Source organism: Rhynchophorus ferrugineus, unplaced genomic scaffold (assembly GCF_030347505.1).
Source record: "Rhynchophorus ferrugineus isolate W39M unplaced genomic scaffold, kcgeb_rfMv2 rfM2, whole genome shotgun sequence".
In the NCBI taxonomy this organism is placed as follows: Eukaryota; Metazoa; Arthropoda; class Insecta; order Coleoptera; family Curculionidae; genus Rhynchophorus; species Rhynchophorus ferrugineus.
In genome coordinates, this window is record NW_027472581.1 from 17,450,812 (window position 1) to 17,466,106 (window position 15,295).

The following is a 15,295-nucleotide window of genomic DNA, read 5'->3' on the forward strand; positions in this document are numbered from 1 at the left end:
GAGTCCATTAGCATTCCAAACGGCTATTTTGTATTTACTGTAATACCTATCAGCCATTAGGTTTCGACAAGTTGTGGCACAACTGATTGCATGTTTTTGCCCCATACGCACTTTTAATTAGTCAAATTATAACTCACAGGGAGACATTTTATTCTGAAACCAGGAGGCGAATACGCTGAATTTCAACCATCATATTCAGGTGTTCCGCAGGTCAGTGTCCTTGGTCCACTGTTATATGTAATATATACAGCTGAACTACCGAACTACCCAAAAATACTACTGTTGTAATATATGCTGACGATACAGGGGTTATATCATCACACGAGGATCCAATATCAGCTACAAAAAACCTCCAACTTCATCTTAACAAAGTCGAATTGTGGTTGAAAACAAGGCGTATCAGAGCAAACGAGACAAAATCTACCCATGTGAAATTCACCCTTTGTAAAAGAACTTGTCCCTCAGTAAAAATAGATAATTATAATCTCCCGCAAGTAGGCATCGTTAAATATCTGGGAATGCATTTTGATCGAAGTTTAACATGGAAAAACATATAGTGACAAAACGCAAACAGCTTGGGCTTAAACTAAATCAAATGTATTGGCTGATCTAAATTAAATTGGCGTAAATCTAAATTATCCTTAGATAACAAGGTTTTATTTTATAATTCTTCAATACTTAGGTCCATTTAGACCTATGATATCGAACTGTGGGGTATTACTAGCAAATCTAACATAGATATCTTCCAGAAGTTACAGAATAAAGTGTTGCGAGACATCGCCGATTCCCCATATTACGTCTCCAACAAACTAATTCAGCGCGATATCCCCTTAAAACCCATAATAACTGTGATTCGAAGTGTTAGTGCAAAGTACTCCGGAATACTATTAGTGCATACCAATGCACTTGTCAAACAATTAAATGTGAATTATTACAGTAAAGTGCGTAGGCGCAAAGGTAAACTACCATACAAACTGATTAGCAGACACAAAGAGTGAGATATAATAATCTGTAGAATAAGTTAGAATAGTCTTTAGAATAAGTTAGGGTAGAGTTTTGAATAAATTAGAATGGTATCTGGAATAAGATTTAGATTATAAATTTGTACAGCACATCACTTACTAGAGCGATCTTCCACATATTAATAAAGTTATATTGTATGACGTAAATTATATTATAATACTTATTGCCCACGGGCAGATGCAGAAGTTCTAAGAGATTAATAACAAAAAATTTCTGAGAGAGCCCAAAAATTGCTGCGAGTACTTATTAAAATCTGAAGGGAGCTTGCATAGAGATATTACATTTCTAATTCTTTGTGTAAGATATTTTATGCTCTTACTTCCACTATTCTTCCTTCTTCAAAAAATTATCAAAACTATTTCAATAAATAATATAAATTCGTAATTAATGGAGACCCACATATAGAGAATATGAAAAATATTAGTTGTATTAGTGCTAATATTTGGAAATATATATGATCATTTATATAGTTAGATAGTTAATGCATGTCCTGTTTTTTAATAAATATTAATCTAAAATTTAAAAAAAAAGTAACTAGAACTAGTAAATATTAAAGTTGTCATAAACTATTATGAAAACTTATTAGAAAATAAATCAGTTTTATAAGAGAAATTCCTATTCACTTGGTTTATTATAAGACAATTAATCCTAACTGCAGTTCAACAATAATTCAAAACGTAGATATAGGATAATGCAAACATAATATTATCCGTCGTTCAGAACAGATAGACAAACAAGAAGCTTCCGAACTGGCTTATGATCTTTCTTTAGTGTTTAACTTGCGGTATCATTGGCATATATCGGGGTAGTTCAGCTGGATTGTGTTCAAGTGGATGAGAAATTAAAGCTACATAGAAAGTACGTATTACAAATATTCAGCTTATAGATCGCAATTGTTACCATTATATGCTTTTTTACTAGTATTTAATATATATCTTAATTTTTAAAAAGTAATTAAAAAGTTTTTAACAATTTTTTATAGTATTTTATAGGTTCTATAAGGTGTACTGTTAAGTTTGTTATTTCATTTTTTTTATTTAAATTTTTTTTTGAAGGTTTAGATTTTAGAAGAATGGGGCCTGTAATTAAACAATAAAGCAGGTTCATTGAATACTTTGATGGATCCTTAAAATATATAGTACATCTCTTTCACATTGCATAATGCGACAGTTTTTTATAATAAGCCTAAATATGAGACAGATCAGTGGTTACTCCGATATCACATTTTGAATAGAAAATATCAACAATTTAAATTTACAACACGTATCTTAGAGCTATTTCTTCATGTATAGCTTCAAGGTATTATCGACTACATACCTATCATCCTATTAAGTCCCATCTAGTCTAGATCTAGTCTAGTTCCATCAGTCTAGCTGAACAATTCGGGTTCCGCGCCAAACATTCCGCCGTTTATCTGGCATATGGACAAGCCGCAAAAATCATTTGTGGTTTTAACCGACTTGAATGACTTGGAACAGCCTTCTTAGACCTAACCAAAGCTTTTAACAATATTTGGCTTAGAGGCCAAATGTATCTGTACAGTTGCGGAAGTTGCAAGTCAACCCATTCAAAACCCAGCCCATCTTCTACAAGAAGCGTTTTGCAATGAGTATTTCGCGTCTTGAAATGGACAACGCCTAAATTCTATGGTCAGAAGAAGCCACCTATCTCGGTGTTTTCTTCGACCGCGAGTTTAGGTGGAATTTCAAATTTCAGAAAGATCAAGGTATTGTTTAGATTTTCAATAAAATCTGTTCTTTAAAAGATGCTGGTTCGATCAGTCGTTCTATACAACTCCAGTGTCTATCTCAAATACGCATCAGGATGAATAATAATAATAATAATAATAATAATAATAATCAGGTGGAACGTCTTCAAGCTTTTCAGAACAAAATTCTCACGAAAATAATCAATGCCCCTTGGTTCGTTAGGAATAATCAAATTCATAGAGAAACAGATGTCCTCCAAGTTCACGATATATATTGGAGCTTTACTCGAGGTATTCCCCCACTCTTTGTCTCTCGTATAATAGATGTATTACCGAGCTAGCCGATACTATAGGCTAACAGCTCATCCGCCTCCTCGTAGCTTTTCATGTCGAACGATTAACAACTCAGGTACCAGATCATGGTTTGATAACGACGCCATGCCCTTGCCTGGTCCCCGTGCCTTCTAAAGGTGTTATCGGTAACAGGCACCTTCTTACCAATAGTAAGAAGTATCAGTTAGGGTCATGGGATCAGCTGATAGAGTGACGTTTAGTGAATAGCCCAGAGGCAGCTTCTATATAACTAGTTCAATTCGTTTACTCCTGCGGGTTTCAGCGACCAGCTATCAGTAAAACAATTACCCTTTCCAGTTTTCAGCCAAAAAATGAAAGAAGTGCGGAATGTGTTTTATTTGGTGAACGATGCCACGGGTTTTAGGACTGAATGGTGAAACAAATAAAAAAAATCGTCGAGAGTAGTTTGACCTGTCTTAATATAATTTTTCCAATAAAACACTTAATGAACTTTATAAATACCGTAGAATATACTGCTAAATGCAGTTTGTAAAAAGGTAGAATTCGTTTAAAATTCGGAGTTCTTTCCTTTTCAATTTACCCTAAGTAAAAAGAGAATGCTCTTTGTTTCGTCGGGAACATGTAATTCAATCAATCTGTAAGACTATATTTGAGTTGGTGCTGGTCAACATTGTTGTTAAATGTATAAAAAAAATTAAAAAATATTTGTGATATTAATTGCATGTTACAAATCAGAACGTAAAATAATATTCCAAGTTTGTGTAGGAATGTTGCCACAAGCTCATGCCATACATTTTGATGACGTACTTTGGCTACTTTACTGGTTAGACTAAGGATAAAATATTCAATATCCTTTTGTTGAATGTCCAACTTGGTGATACGACGTTCAACAAGTTGCTTCTACTTTCGAAAATATAATGAAATTTTAAATGTTAATGTAAATGTTTTGTATTTTAAACCCCTTCACATTTCATAAGGTATGTAGAGATTAATATTATAATTTAATTAATTAATATAACACCAAAATCTATAATTGTTTTCTTAGAAAACTTTCTGTTATAAATATGAAAATATGAGGAATCTTATTGACAAAAAAATGTATTTGTACAACGTTTCTTCGCACACACCTTATTAGCCAGATTTAGGGATACATGTAGATAAAATATTAACATTTCTTACAATTTTATTTTGTAAATATCAAGCGATTTCAAAGCTACATGCTGATAATTTCAAGTCGTCAGACTGTTTAAATGGGTACGTCAGAACCAACCCAAAGCACACTAACTGCATTTTCCGTCTTCATTAGGGTCGTTTTCGTTAAACGCAGACATGAACTTTGTCGAGAGAGTTCGTTCCACTTCGGTACTTATGCGTCGCAGCTCACTCGCCTACTTACCGATAATTAACTGTACCTGCGGAAGGGCGACAAAGATGATCCGAACCGCAAGTTTGCAATTGCATCCCGTCAAATGAAATTGTATCGGGGTAGGCGTGGCTCGAAGTTCGGTATTAGACGTCGGGCGCGGGTAGCGGTAGTGGTGGGAGTCTAGCCGATAGTGATGCGGACTCGCTAGCAGTAAATATCGAATTTGGCGGGTTATTTGGCCGTGTTTTATCGCCAATTAAGTTTTACGGTCGGTACGATGGGGAAAAAAGTAACATTTTACTTGGGCGCTTTGTTTTTATGCGCGTAGCCGAAATGGGTTGTAAATTGTTATACAATCTGCATAAAATGTTCCATATATGTTCTACGGTTTAAAATATAAATATCGTTTTATGGCGCTATTTGCGTTAGAACTACATTGTATTATTCAATAGTAAACCTTTTTTATCTGTTTAACAAGTTTTATTGGTAAAATAATATTTGAACTATGATTAATATATTATAGATGTGATATACCACGTGTGTTTACTATTCTTTCCTGTTTTCTTTTTCGCTAACGAAGACACATTACGGATAGTTAAAATGTATTTATTCAAAGTATTGACTATTTGACTCTATAGTCTATTCAAAATTTATTTGTATATGACGTCATCAAGATGTTTAATTTAACGCCTGCCACAATTTGTAAATTCGTTTCACAATCAGATAATATTTTCCTTCTCATTTTATTCTAGTTGAAAAAAGACATAATGCTGTCCGATAAGTTCGAAAGTGAAACCGAACTAGCTAGTCAAAGTCGCCCGGTTGTCACACGTAAGCAAATTGATTCAAAATATTATAATTGCGGGTTATAAACCGGTAAACGTTGTTTTAAAGCTTTGTTTAAAAGCTGTTTCAATTAGTATATCACTACATAGTATAAAACAAAGTCGCCTTTTCTGTCCCTATATCCCTATGTGCGCTTAAATCTTTAAAACTACGCAACGGATTTTGATGCGGTTTTTTTCAATAGATAGAGTGATTCAAGAGGAAGGTTTATATGTATAATACATGCATAATATACTAAGGCAACATTGCTAATTTTAGAGGTTCCTAACGTGATGTCGTAAATTAATCTATTTTTTTAGGCTTATTTAGCATTTAGCAAAAACGCTGCCTAACCCTACGAGATCAAATTAATGTACTACAGTATTGTACACCATAAAAAGGTCTACAAAAAAGTCCGCGATGGTATATGTTTATCTTTTAGGGATAACCCACAATAACCATTTTTATTGTTTACTTTTTACGTGAGAAAATGGCTTATTTACGAAGCTATTTTAAGCAATACGGCATTAATCCTTATCGAATTAAGTACCTTAAATACAGTGTGCAATTAATATAGATCAATATGGTTCCTTACAGCATGTAAATTAAACAAATATTTTCGGAGATATTACAAATTTAAAATTTGCGTTTAAAAATGTGTAATGTAATAAAAATTGTATGAATTTAGATATTCCTAAGATAGCAGGAAATCTTCATAGTAAGTATAGGGGAAGAGGAATTGTTTTACTCCAAATTTAATGCGTGCAGGCCAAGGGCAGTAATGAATGAACCAAAAACACTGGACCGATGTTAATCATGTTTTCATTGAGTGACATAGGTATATATATTTTATGCCCGTGCAAAGTCGGAGCGGGCCGCTATGTTTTTATATACAACGTTCATATTTTTTCTGTAGTGTATTTAATTTAGTATCAGCATTGCACCCGTGTGAAGCCGGGGCGGGTCGCTAGTATATATATATATATATATATATATATCTATATATATATCTATATATATATATATATATATATATATATATATATATATATATATATAAAGCAGTAAGTAGTTTTTTCAATAGAAATATAATCTAATTCAATTATTTCAGAGAAAATTGTTAGTCTTGTAAGTACCCATAAAAATCTGAAAGATATGCAGCTATTTGAGGGATGTTGAATATCTCTTCATACATTGTTGGGTATAATCAACCTAGAGGTTTACTGGAACTTCCGGACATTACTTTTAAATAAAGAAAAAATTTTTCAAAAAATATACAACAAAATCGAGGATAAATTATTATATCAATTTGTATATTTAGATGAAACGTGGATATTTCAGAATGATACATTGGATCACACATGACAAGATGATAATAAATATAGCGTAAAGGCAACAGTTGATGGAAAAAGGTAAACGTGGGAATAACTATTGATTAGGTTTTATTAGTCACAATATTAATTAATAATTCATCGCAGACATATAATTCTTCAAGATGGAAACATTATTGGTTTTATTCTTGGCACAGAATTAGTGTTTTCTTCCAAGTTCAAGGGTGACTATCATGGAGAAATGAGCAATAACCTGTTCTTGCAGTGGTTTGAAAAGCAGCTTTTAAAGAACTTGGAGAAACAATCGGTTATTGTTATGGACAATACACCATATCATAGTATTCTGGTTGAGAAGATTTTAACAGCTACATCAATCAAAACTGCAATTAAGCAATGAATTAAAGTATATAAAATAAGCTTTGAAGAAACCATGTTAGAGATTGAACTATTTCAAAATGTTATTGGTAAATATAAATGAAATATTTAATTTCATTTTATTTCATTTACATTTTAGAAATAAGCTTGAGAAAATATACGTGGTAGATCCGATTCTGAATATTATTATTAGTGTAATATGCCTTCCTGTCTATCACTGTATATTTAATGCAATTGAGTTGACATGGGTATTGCAAATAATTATTACAATTGACATTCAGGTTCCAGAACTGTCTGCATTTATGGAAATATGCATTGTCGGCCTTTGGTTTGAATGAGCTAGATCAGACTAAAATCAAGATAAAATCAGGTCTAACTAATCAGAAATAGAGCAATCTCAAAATTATTTTATAAGGAAACATTGCATCGAAGGAAACAAGAACTAAGCGTAAAAGATAAATATGCCCTCTAATGTAAGTTAAATACATTACTCAGATATACAATTGCTAATTAGGTTTAGGAATAAAAAAACTCTATAGATTATTGTATCTGTATAATTAATTGTAATTTTAAGTTCTTCGATAATATATGCATTAGATGTACTATTAGATGTGTAATATAATCATATTATACAACATTTTTGTTTAAATATTTTATTTGGATTAGAATTTTGTTATATGTCAAAGTCAAAATGTACTAAAACTCAGAGTTGATGCGGCAATATTATTGCGTCTTCGATTCAGGGCACGTGGGTTCACTGCTCTTTTGAATAGGCTATGTAATATACAGAAAATAATCTACAGGGCTTGATATGTAAACTGAACAACACATAGGCGTCGCATTCTTTATATGTAAACAGTGTTGTCACCAAGATGTACTCTATTGCATAGTGTACTATAGCTTTTGAATTGTTGTAAAAATAAATTGTACAAATGTATTGATTAAAAATAAATATTCTTTCATTATCGTTCTCCAACAGGACATAATCCAACCAGCAACATCTTTCCGAACAATAAATCGAATCAGGTAGATAAAAAAGATAGTCAAACTCAAAATAGCAGTAACACGGGAGACCTGTCAAAACGTCGCAATGTTGCCGTAGCAACTCTGAGTTTTAGTCCATTTTAGCTCTGACATATAACAAAATTTTAATAAAAATAAAATAAATGAACAAATATTATATTAAATATAATTTATTTTAACATTATAATACATCTAATACATATATTATCGAAGAACATCAGTCATTATTATATTACTATAGTTAACTTTAGTTTGTCCTGTTACTATCTGTATACATCTTTCTTGATAAAACTACATTTAATCACTGCATTCTCCTTAATGCATTTGCCATATCTGCAAAAGAGTTAGTGTCCTCATACATGTTAACCATACGTGCTTGTATAATCTGAACAATAACACACATGCTCGTAAAGCTTTCACACTTTATAATACAATTCCCTAAAGTATATTAATTTTATACTGACCTTCCGTGGTTTTCTCTTTCATCACCCTGTCTTGGTAATCGGCAGCATTGAATCTTAAATCAACATTCATAAGGTTTCATTCAATCAGTGTCACTTTCAGAAAAACTAATCAAGTGAATAACTAAGCTATTTATTTCCTATCTATCAAAAACTTGCTCAAGATTCTACCATTTGTCAATTTCTGCTTGAATGTTTCTGATCGAGCTCACACAAACCGAAGGTGTAATTTTCAACAATGCCTCTTTCCACAAATCCAGACAGTTCTGTTTTTAGTATCCTCCTAGACCTGAATATCTATTGTAATAATTCTCTGCAATAGTCCGTATCAACTCAATTAGATTAAAAATGCAGTGATAGGCAGGAAGATGTAATACTCTGTGGCCATAACATTCAGTAATCTGATCTACCATGTAACTTTTCCCAGGCTTATTTCTAAAAATGTAAATTACATAAAATGCAATGAAATATTTCATTTATATTTACCGAGTAACAATTTAAAATAATTCATTCTTTAATATGATTTCCTCGAAACTTATTTTATGTACTTTAAGTCATTCTTTAATAACAGCCTCTGTTGATGAACTTGTTGGGATTTTCTCCACCAGTGTACTATATATATATATGGTAGATGTGGTGCATTGTGCATAACAATAACTGATGGTTCCTTCAAGTTTTGCAGTTCTTCAACTACTGCAAAGACAAGTTATGGTTCATTTCTTCATGGTAGTCGCACTTGGACTTAGAGAAACACTAATTCTGCTCCAGGAATAAAACCATTTCTGTTTCTAGCATGAAGAACTATATCTCTTCAATGAATAAATGTTATGACTAACAAAACCTAATCGATAATTATTCCAACATTTATCGTTTTCTATCAACTTTTGTTGTCTTTACACTATATTTATTATCAGCTTGCCATGAGCAACCCAATGTACCATTCTGAAATATTCATGTCTCATTTAAATATATAAATTGATATATTTCTTCCTTGATTTTGTTATATGTTTTTAAAAATTGTAATCTTTTAAAAGCAATCTCTGGAAGTTCCATTAAACCCTTTCGTGGGTTATCTTTACATCACTTAAATCCTATATTATCCAACAATGTATGAACGGATGTTCTACATCTCTCAAATAGCTGTATATTTTTGGATTTTTATGGATACTTTCAAGGCTAACAATTTTCTCTGAAATAATTGTATTAGGTTATATTTCGATTGAAAATACTACTTAGTGTTTTATACGTTTCGTATATTTATTTGATCTCTGAAACACCAAGCTGATCTTGATTCGTCACCTGTTTCGCATAAACATGGTTTCTTTTTGGCGAATTTAAGGTTATATTGTTTTTTATTTTTTGAGATATTTTAGTGACCGTGTCTGTACTAATATACAGTGCAGCTGCAAGGCGTAAAAATATTTTCAGTAAAAACCGCGGCGATTTCAAATTTATTAAAATAAAGAGTTAAAACAATGTTTCCCGGTTTATAACCCGTAATTGTAATATTGTGAAAAATTTTCAGACGTTTGGCAAACGGACAACTTATGCAGGCTCATTCCGTTACATGTTCGAACTTCTCTAACAGCATTCTATCTCTTTTTAAATAGAATAAAATGACAAGGATAATAATGTCTGACTGTAAAACGAATTTACAACTTTAGACAGACACATATTGACACTCGTGTCACTGCTATTTTGAATTAACTATATATGAATGTATAGCGTACGTCTACACTGTACGGTACGTAGAACAACAATTTAATATGACTTTATTTCGGGCGTTTCAATTTTCTTTTCGCGCATATTTTAGTTCAGCGCACAACAATAGAACCGCAACTAAGGACATTTTTAAACAGTTTCCGGAAACGGACGCCGAGCAACAATAAATTTTGAAGGTTTTCCCAAACATTTCCATAGGCGATGCGGATCGGAATGCGGCTCGCGCATGCGATACATTCCGTTCCCCCGTTTGGTTCCTATTATATCCTAATAGAGGCAAAAACACTTTACCTTTAGCGCTCGCCGAGTCGACGGCTGTCTCGCAGGTATTTCCGACAAAAAGTTTCGTGCAGTGACACTTTACGGCTGCTACTCCGACGTGCCTGAAAATTTAATTTTCCTAGAAGGTCTTTTTTTGGTTCGGCGAGGCGGTGGACTTCGCTAAAGCGTATATTTTTGCGTTTAATGCTATTTGCATAAAAATTTAGTTACTTTTGTGTAAGGAGACTTGGCCCGAAAGTGCATTAAACAGCTGAAATATACGAAAGAGAGAGATACACAAAAGCACACCTGATTATAAACGCGGAGGGGGAAAAAAACGCTAATTTTCTTTCATTTAATTTCAACATTTAGGGAGGGTTTTTTTTCGGAAAGCAATTTGCATAAAGCAAATAGATATTAAGAGAACTTAGGCTCTAGAGATTTAGGCTAGACATTTTATATACTTTATTTTGAACAGTTGTATGTACTGATATTCAATATAGGGTCGGCCGCGGGGAAAATTTTTAATAAATCGATGTTTTATAAAGAAAATGGATATACCGACTTGGATATTTTTAAAAAGTATCAATACAGTGGAGAATAAAAATAGATTTCCTTTGTAACAGCCGGGAAAAAATCATTCTATATATGTTAAGCTTACAAATTAGTTTTATAGGCTTTTTGGTAGATCCAAAACCGAATAGCGAAAAATCGGTATTATGTATTTTATTCGAAGTATTGTTTTCGTGTCCCAGATAATTTATGGATTCCATCTCCAGAAAACAATGTGTTTTTTTGAGGCTATCCATATATCGATCCATCATGACCCATATATCGGAACAAGTAGTTATCAGAAGGAACAGGATATGGTGAATACGGCGGATTGAGTAGTACATCCCATTATAATATTTCCGAGTATCTTTTCATCAATTTTGTAATATATTCTCGTGCGTTGTCATGCTAAAGAGTAAAATTTTTGTGTCTTTACTTGTATTTCAGTAGTTTTTTTTTGCGTAGTGTTCGGCTCGCCGAACCAATACGGAGCACTAGCTTGGAGCCATGGATATTCGGCTTTGCTGTCGATGTTGATGCGTGACCTGGTGATCTCCATAATATTTTCACTTTGGATTATCGTCTTGTCAACTCTTGAGTTTAATTCCTACGGCCCAAAATATCTAAGATTTTGTATCATTCCAATGTTCTGCAAGCGATTGAAATTGGTTTCTTGTGTTACTCCCAACAATTCTGTTTTCCCTTCTTGCATTTTACCGTCAAAAACATCACTCTTAAAAAGTCTATGCCAGTATGCACATGTTGAAATCCATTTAACATGACTGTCATAAGCTTGACACAGCAATCATTGGCCTTCAGCCGCCTTTTGAAATTGAAAATTGGAAGGTATTTGTTTTTAGTCCACACTTCAATGACATAACACATACTGAAAGACGCTGATTAAGAACCTATCCCTATTTACATATATATGTGAGCATCCGTTCCTTATCCCAAGAAGTAGCCCGAGTAAAGGAGAGTGAGAAAAGAGTGTGACGTAGGAGCACTCCCGCTGATTTATCGGACGTGCTCCACGGCAATCGGAGTTCATTCGCAGTAGGAAACGTGTTCGAACTTGCTCGGTTTAGTTCCGTTCTGTACTTGTGGAGTGGAAGGCCCTGGTAGGGAATGCGTGGCTGACCCGCATGAGTATTAATTTTTAAAGTTTGATGCTTACGCCCATGTATTCACGGTTTGGTGCAGAGTTAAATATTATAACGTTTGTCGTCTAATTTAGATCATTTTATTTAAATACATCCTGACATGTCTTCATCAGTTTAAAAATGTTTGATGCCTTTTCTTTATAAAATGCCACGTGCCCATTCTATCACTATTCTATAGGCTCACACATACATAAATTAGTTTCCGGTATATGATACACATATATTATGAAAAGTTTCTGTATTTTTCCCTTCGTTAATTTAATCTAATATATTGCCTCATTTGACATGAGATGATTATGATTTGTTTTATGTTTAGGTGCTTGCATGTATTTTGATCCTTATGATATACCAACATAAATAGTTGTTAAATTCGATGGTTTTGATATTTCTCTGTATAAAATAATTCTTTCTATTTAATTTGGAATTGAATGATGGAATGAAAGAAGCAGGAAAAGTGGTTACTACACTAATTAACTGGAATTTTCCTTTCGAAGCATCTCAACGCCGCTGTTCCGTTGCATTCGAGGCAAGAAGGAAACAGCCATCGACAGCGTGGTCATAAATTATTATTCCGATGTTTTAGAAGGATGTATAGAGGCCCACACCAAATTTTAAAAATATAGATAGCTTCAGTAGAATATGAAGGCCATATTCATGGAGGGTTAAAATTTTGAAAATATGAAAAAAAAATCATTGCGTCAATTTTAAAAGCTACAATACCCTAATGAGAAAAAAATTAAATATGTATTTTTCTGTTCTTAATAATCAGTTAACTTTTTTTAGTTACGACTCCCATTTTAATCAGTACGCTAAACACAAAAAATAAAATAAATATAAAAAACAACAATATAATACAATTACGTAGGATGTGTAGATTCAGAACTGTTCAAAATAAAGTTATTTATTTCAAAATTTTAAAATCCAATGATATTTATTAAATTGCATAATAGAACAATTAAATTAAAAGAGATTTTAACGCTTGTTCTTGTAAAGTCCGCTAAGCCAACATTATCTATTCCTACGTAGATTAACGAACTACTCACAAGCAAGTGCCTCCATTTTTACACGTTGGCGTCCCATTTGTATAACAAAAGGATTTCGGTCCTTCGGAGCAGTTAGGCCCCGTATATCCATTGAAGCAACTGCAGCTGAATTTCCTGAAACAATAAACGGGATTTATTGAAGTTTTACAACAAGAACAAAACGATAATAAAACGCATTAATTTCCGTTTTATTTAATCTGAATAAGGGCTTTCTTTGTTGAATGCCATTAAAGCGCATACTCTGCAAAATTGCCTCAATCTTCATTCTGTTAATTAATTTTTTGTCGGTTCTTTTACACGACTGAAAGCGACGTTGCTAATATATATCAAGACTAGAATTTTAAGTTTTACAGCTAATCGCTCAAATATTTTGATGACAATTTTTTTTAAAATAAGTTTTAGTCTTGCGAAGCTATGATTTTTATTTAATTTTATTGAAATATACTATCATAAAAAATAATTTTTCAAGATTAAGTAATCCCCTTTATCTTCGGGCTTAGAGGCATATTATGTACTTAGATATAATATATTTATTTTATTTTAATAGTCTAAAGTCTCCTTTTACCAACGAGAGTTTTTCTGGATTGGACCAACAGTTTAACAAGGGCTCTGAACCACGGTCCTCGGCATTAAACCTACCGACTGGCGATTGACCAACTTAGAAGACATCCAGTCTTACCCAGCTTGATTACTGGCGTGATTAGGAAAAATTTTCTTGTTAGATTTTGCACTATTGTCTAAGGACAATCACAAATGTTAAACAAGCATAAACACAAATTTACGACCATGGCCCAGAAGGATTTGAACCTGTGACTGTTGCAACAGTAGGAAGAACGTCCTGTCGCCTTTGCCACCAAGCCGGAATCATGTATTTATTATATGCAATACGGCTTTTAATACGGCCATTTCTTTTAAAAAACTACCTTAATGGTAAACGAGTGAGAAGGGTTGTTCTGTTCTCTAATTGACCCTCAGTGTCCCTTTGTATTGCCATTCAATCAGTCGCCTCTTATATACTTAAAATAAAACACTTTTCAAGTAAAATAATATTATTTTTATATTTTTTTACAAAATATAAATTTTATACTAAAGTTTTCTTCTATTCTTTGAAGTCTTTGTTGAACTAATGTTTGAAATGGTTTTTAGAACCCTTTTAAATAATGTTTTAATTATGCTCTTCCATTCAAACAATATGTGTTAGGTGCTTGCGCGTATTTTGATCAGCGATATTTATTCGTTAAAATGGGAAATATAATTATAAAAAAACTGTTGAACAAACTGACTTAACTGTTAAATTCGATGGTTTTTAAATTTATCTACAACTTGCTATAAAAGTAACAAATTGTCGTGTAGTATTATTAATTTATTCAGTGTATATCGCTTTTAATCATGGACTGCCTAAAATTGCATTTTCGACATTTATTTGTACAAATATGCTGCCGAAACCCATCAGATATTTTAAGAAATCTATAGCAATGTGATGCATAACTCCATTGTCGGTTTTGATTTCATTTTGCATTTTGCTGTGACGAATTGTGATGGCGTTACTCCAAAGAATATTTATGACCATAAAGTTTCTAAACTGTGCATTTGGTGACATTATCATGCGATAAGTATGAAAAAAAGAGCAATTATCGGTAGTAAATTTAAACGTGAAATATGTTGAGTGGAAAAAAAAGAATAAAATACATGCAAAAACCTAATACAATGGCGATTTTTGAATTTGAAGCAGATGAAAAAGAAATTCTATTAAAATTTGCCCTGAATAATTAATCTTGTTTGAGGGAACATATTATCATCATGAAAGACTAAGAATTTTCGGACCTTTTTATACAAATAGCTTCACCTCAAGTAATTTATTTTGTTGACTGTTTAAGCGGAAATAATCCATTATAAATAATAAATAGATAATTTTATAAAATAATAATTATAAATATTTAGACATTAGAAAAATCTAGATAGTTTATAGATTTTATATATACTCAATACAATAATCTGAAGACCAAAAAAATCGACATATTCATATTTTCGGACTAGTTGAAATCTCTAAACAAAAGTTTGATATGCCGTGAACGATCGAAACAGATCGAAAAATATTGGGTAAAAATATATTACATTTTTATACATTAA

General features: G+C 32.4%; 1 protein-coding gene across 1 annotated transcript in view; it reads right to left on the bottom strand.

The window, feature by feature from the left end:
- LOC143190012 (uncharacterized) overlaps nt 1–15,295 on the bottom strand; it is a 302,059-nt gene that overhangs the window by 222,157 nt on the left and 64,607 nt on the right. Inside the window, exons 4-5 of the mRNA XM_076394062.1 lie at nt 13,166–13,279; nt 10,441–10,532 (exon numbers count right to left, since the gene is read on the bottom strand). Of these exons, the coding sequence (XP_076250177.1) occupies nt 10,441–10,532; nt 13,166–13,279 (206 nt within the window). The remainder of the gene's footprint in view (nt 1–10,440; nt 10,533–13,165; nt 13,280–15,295) is intronic.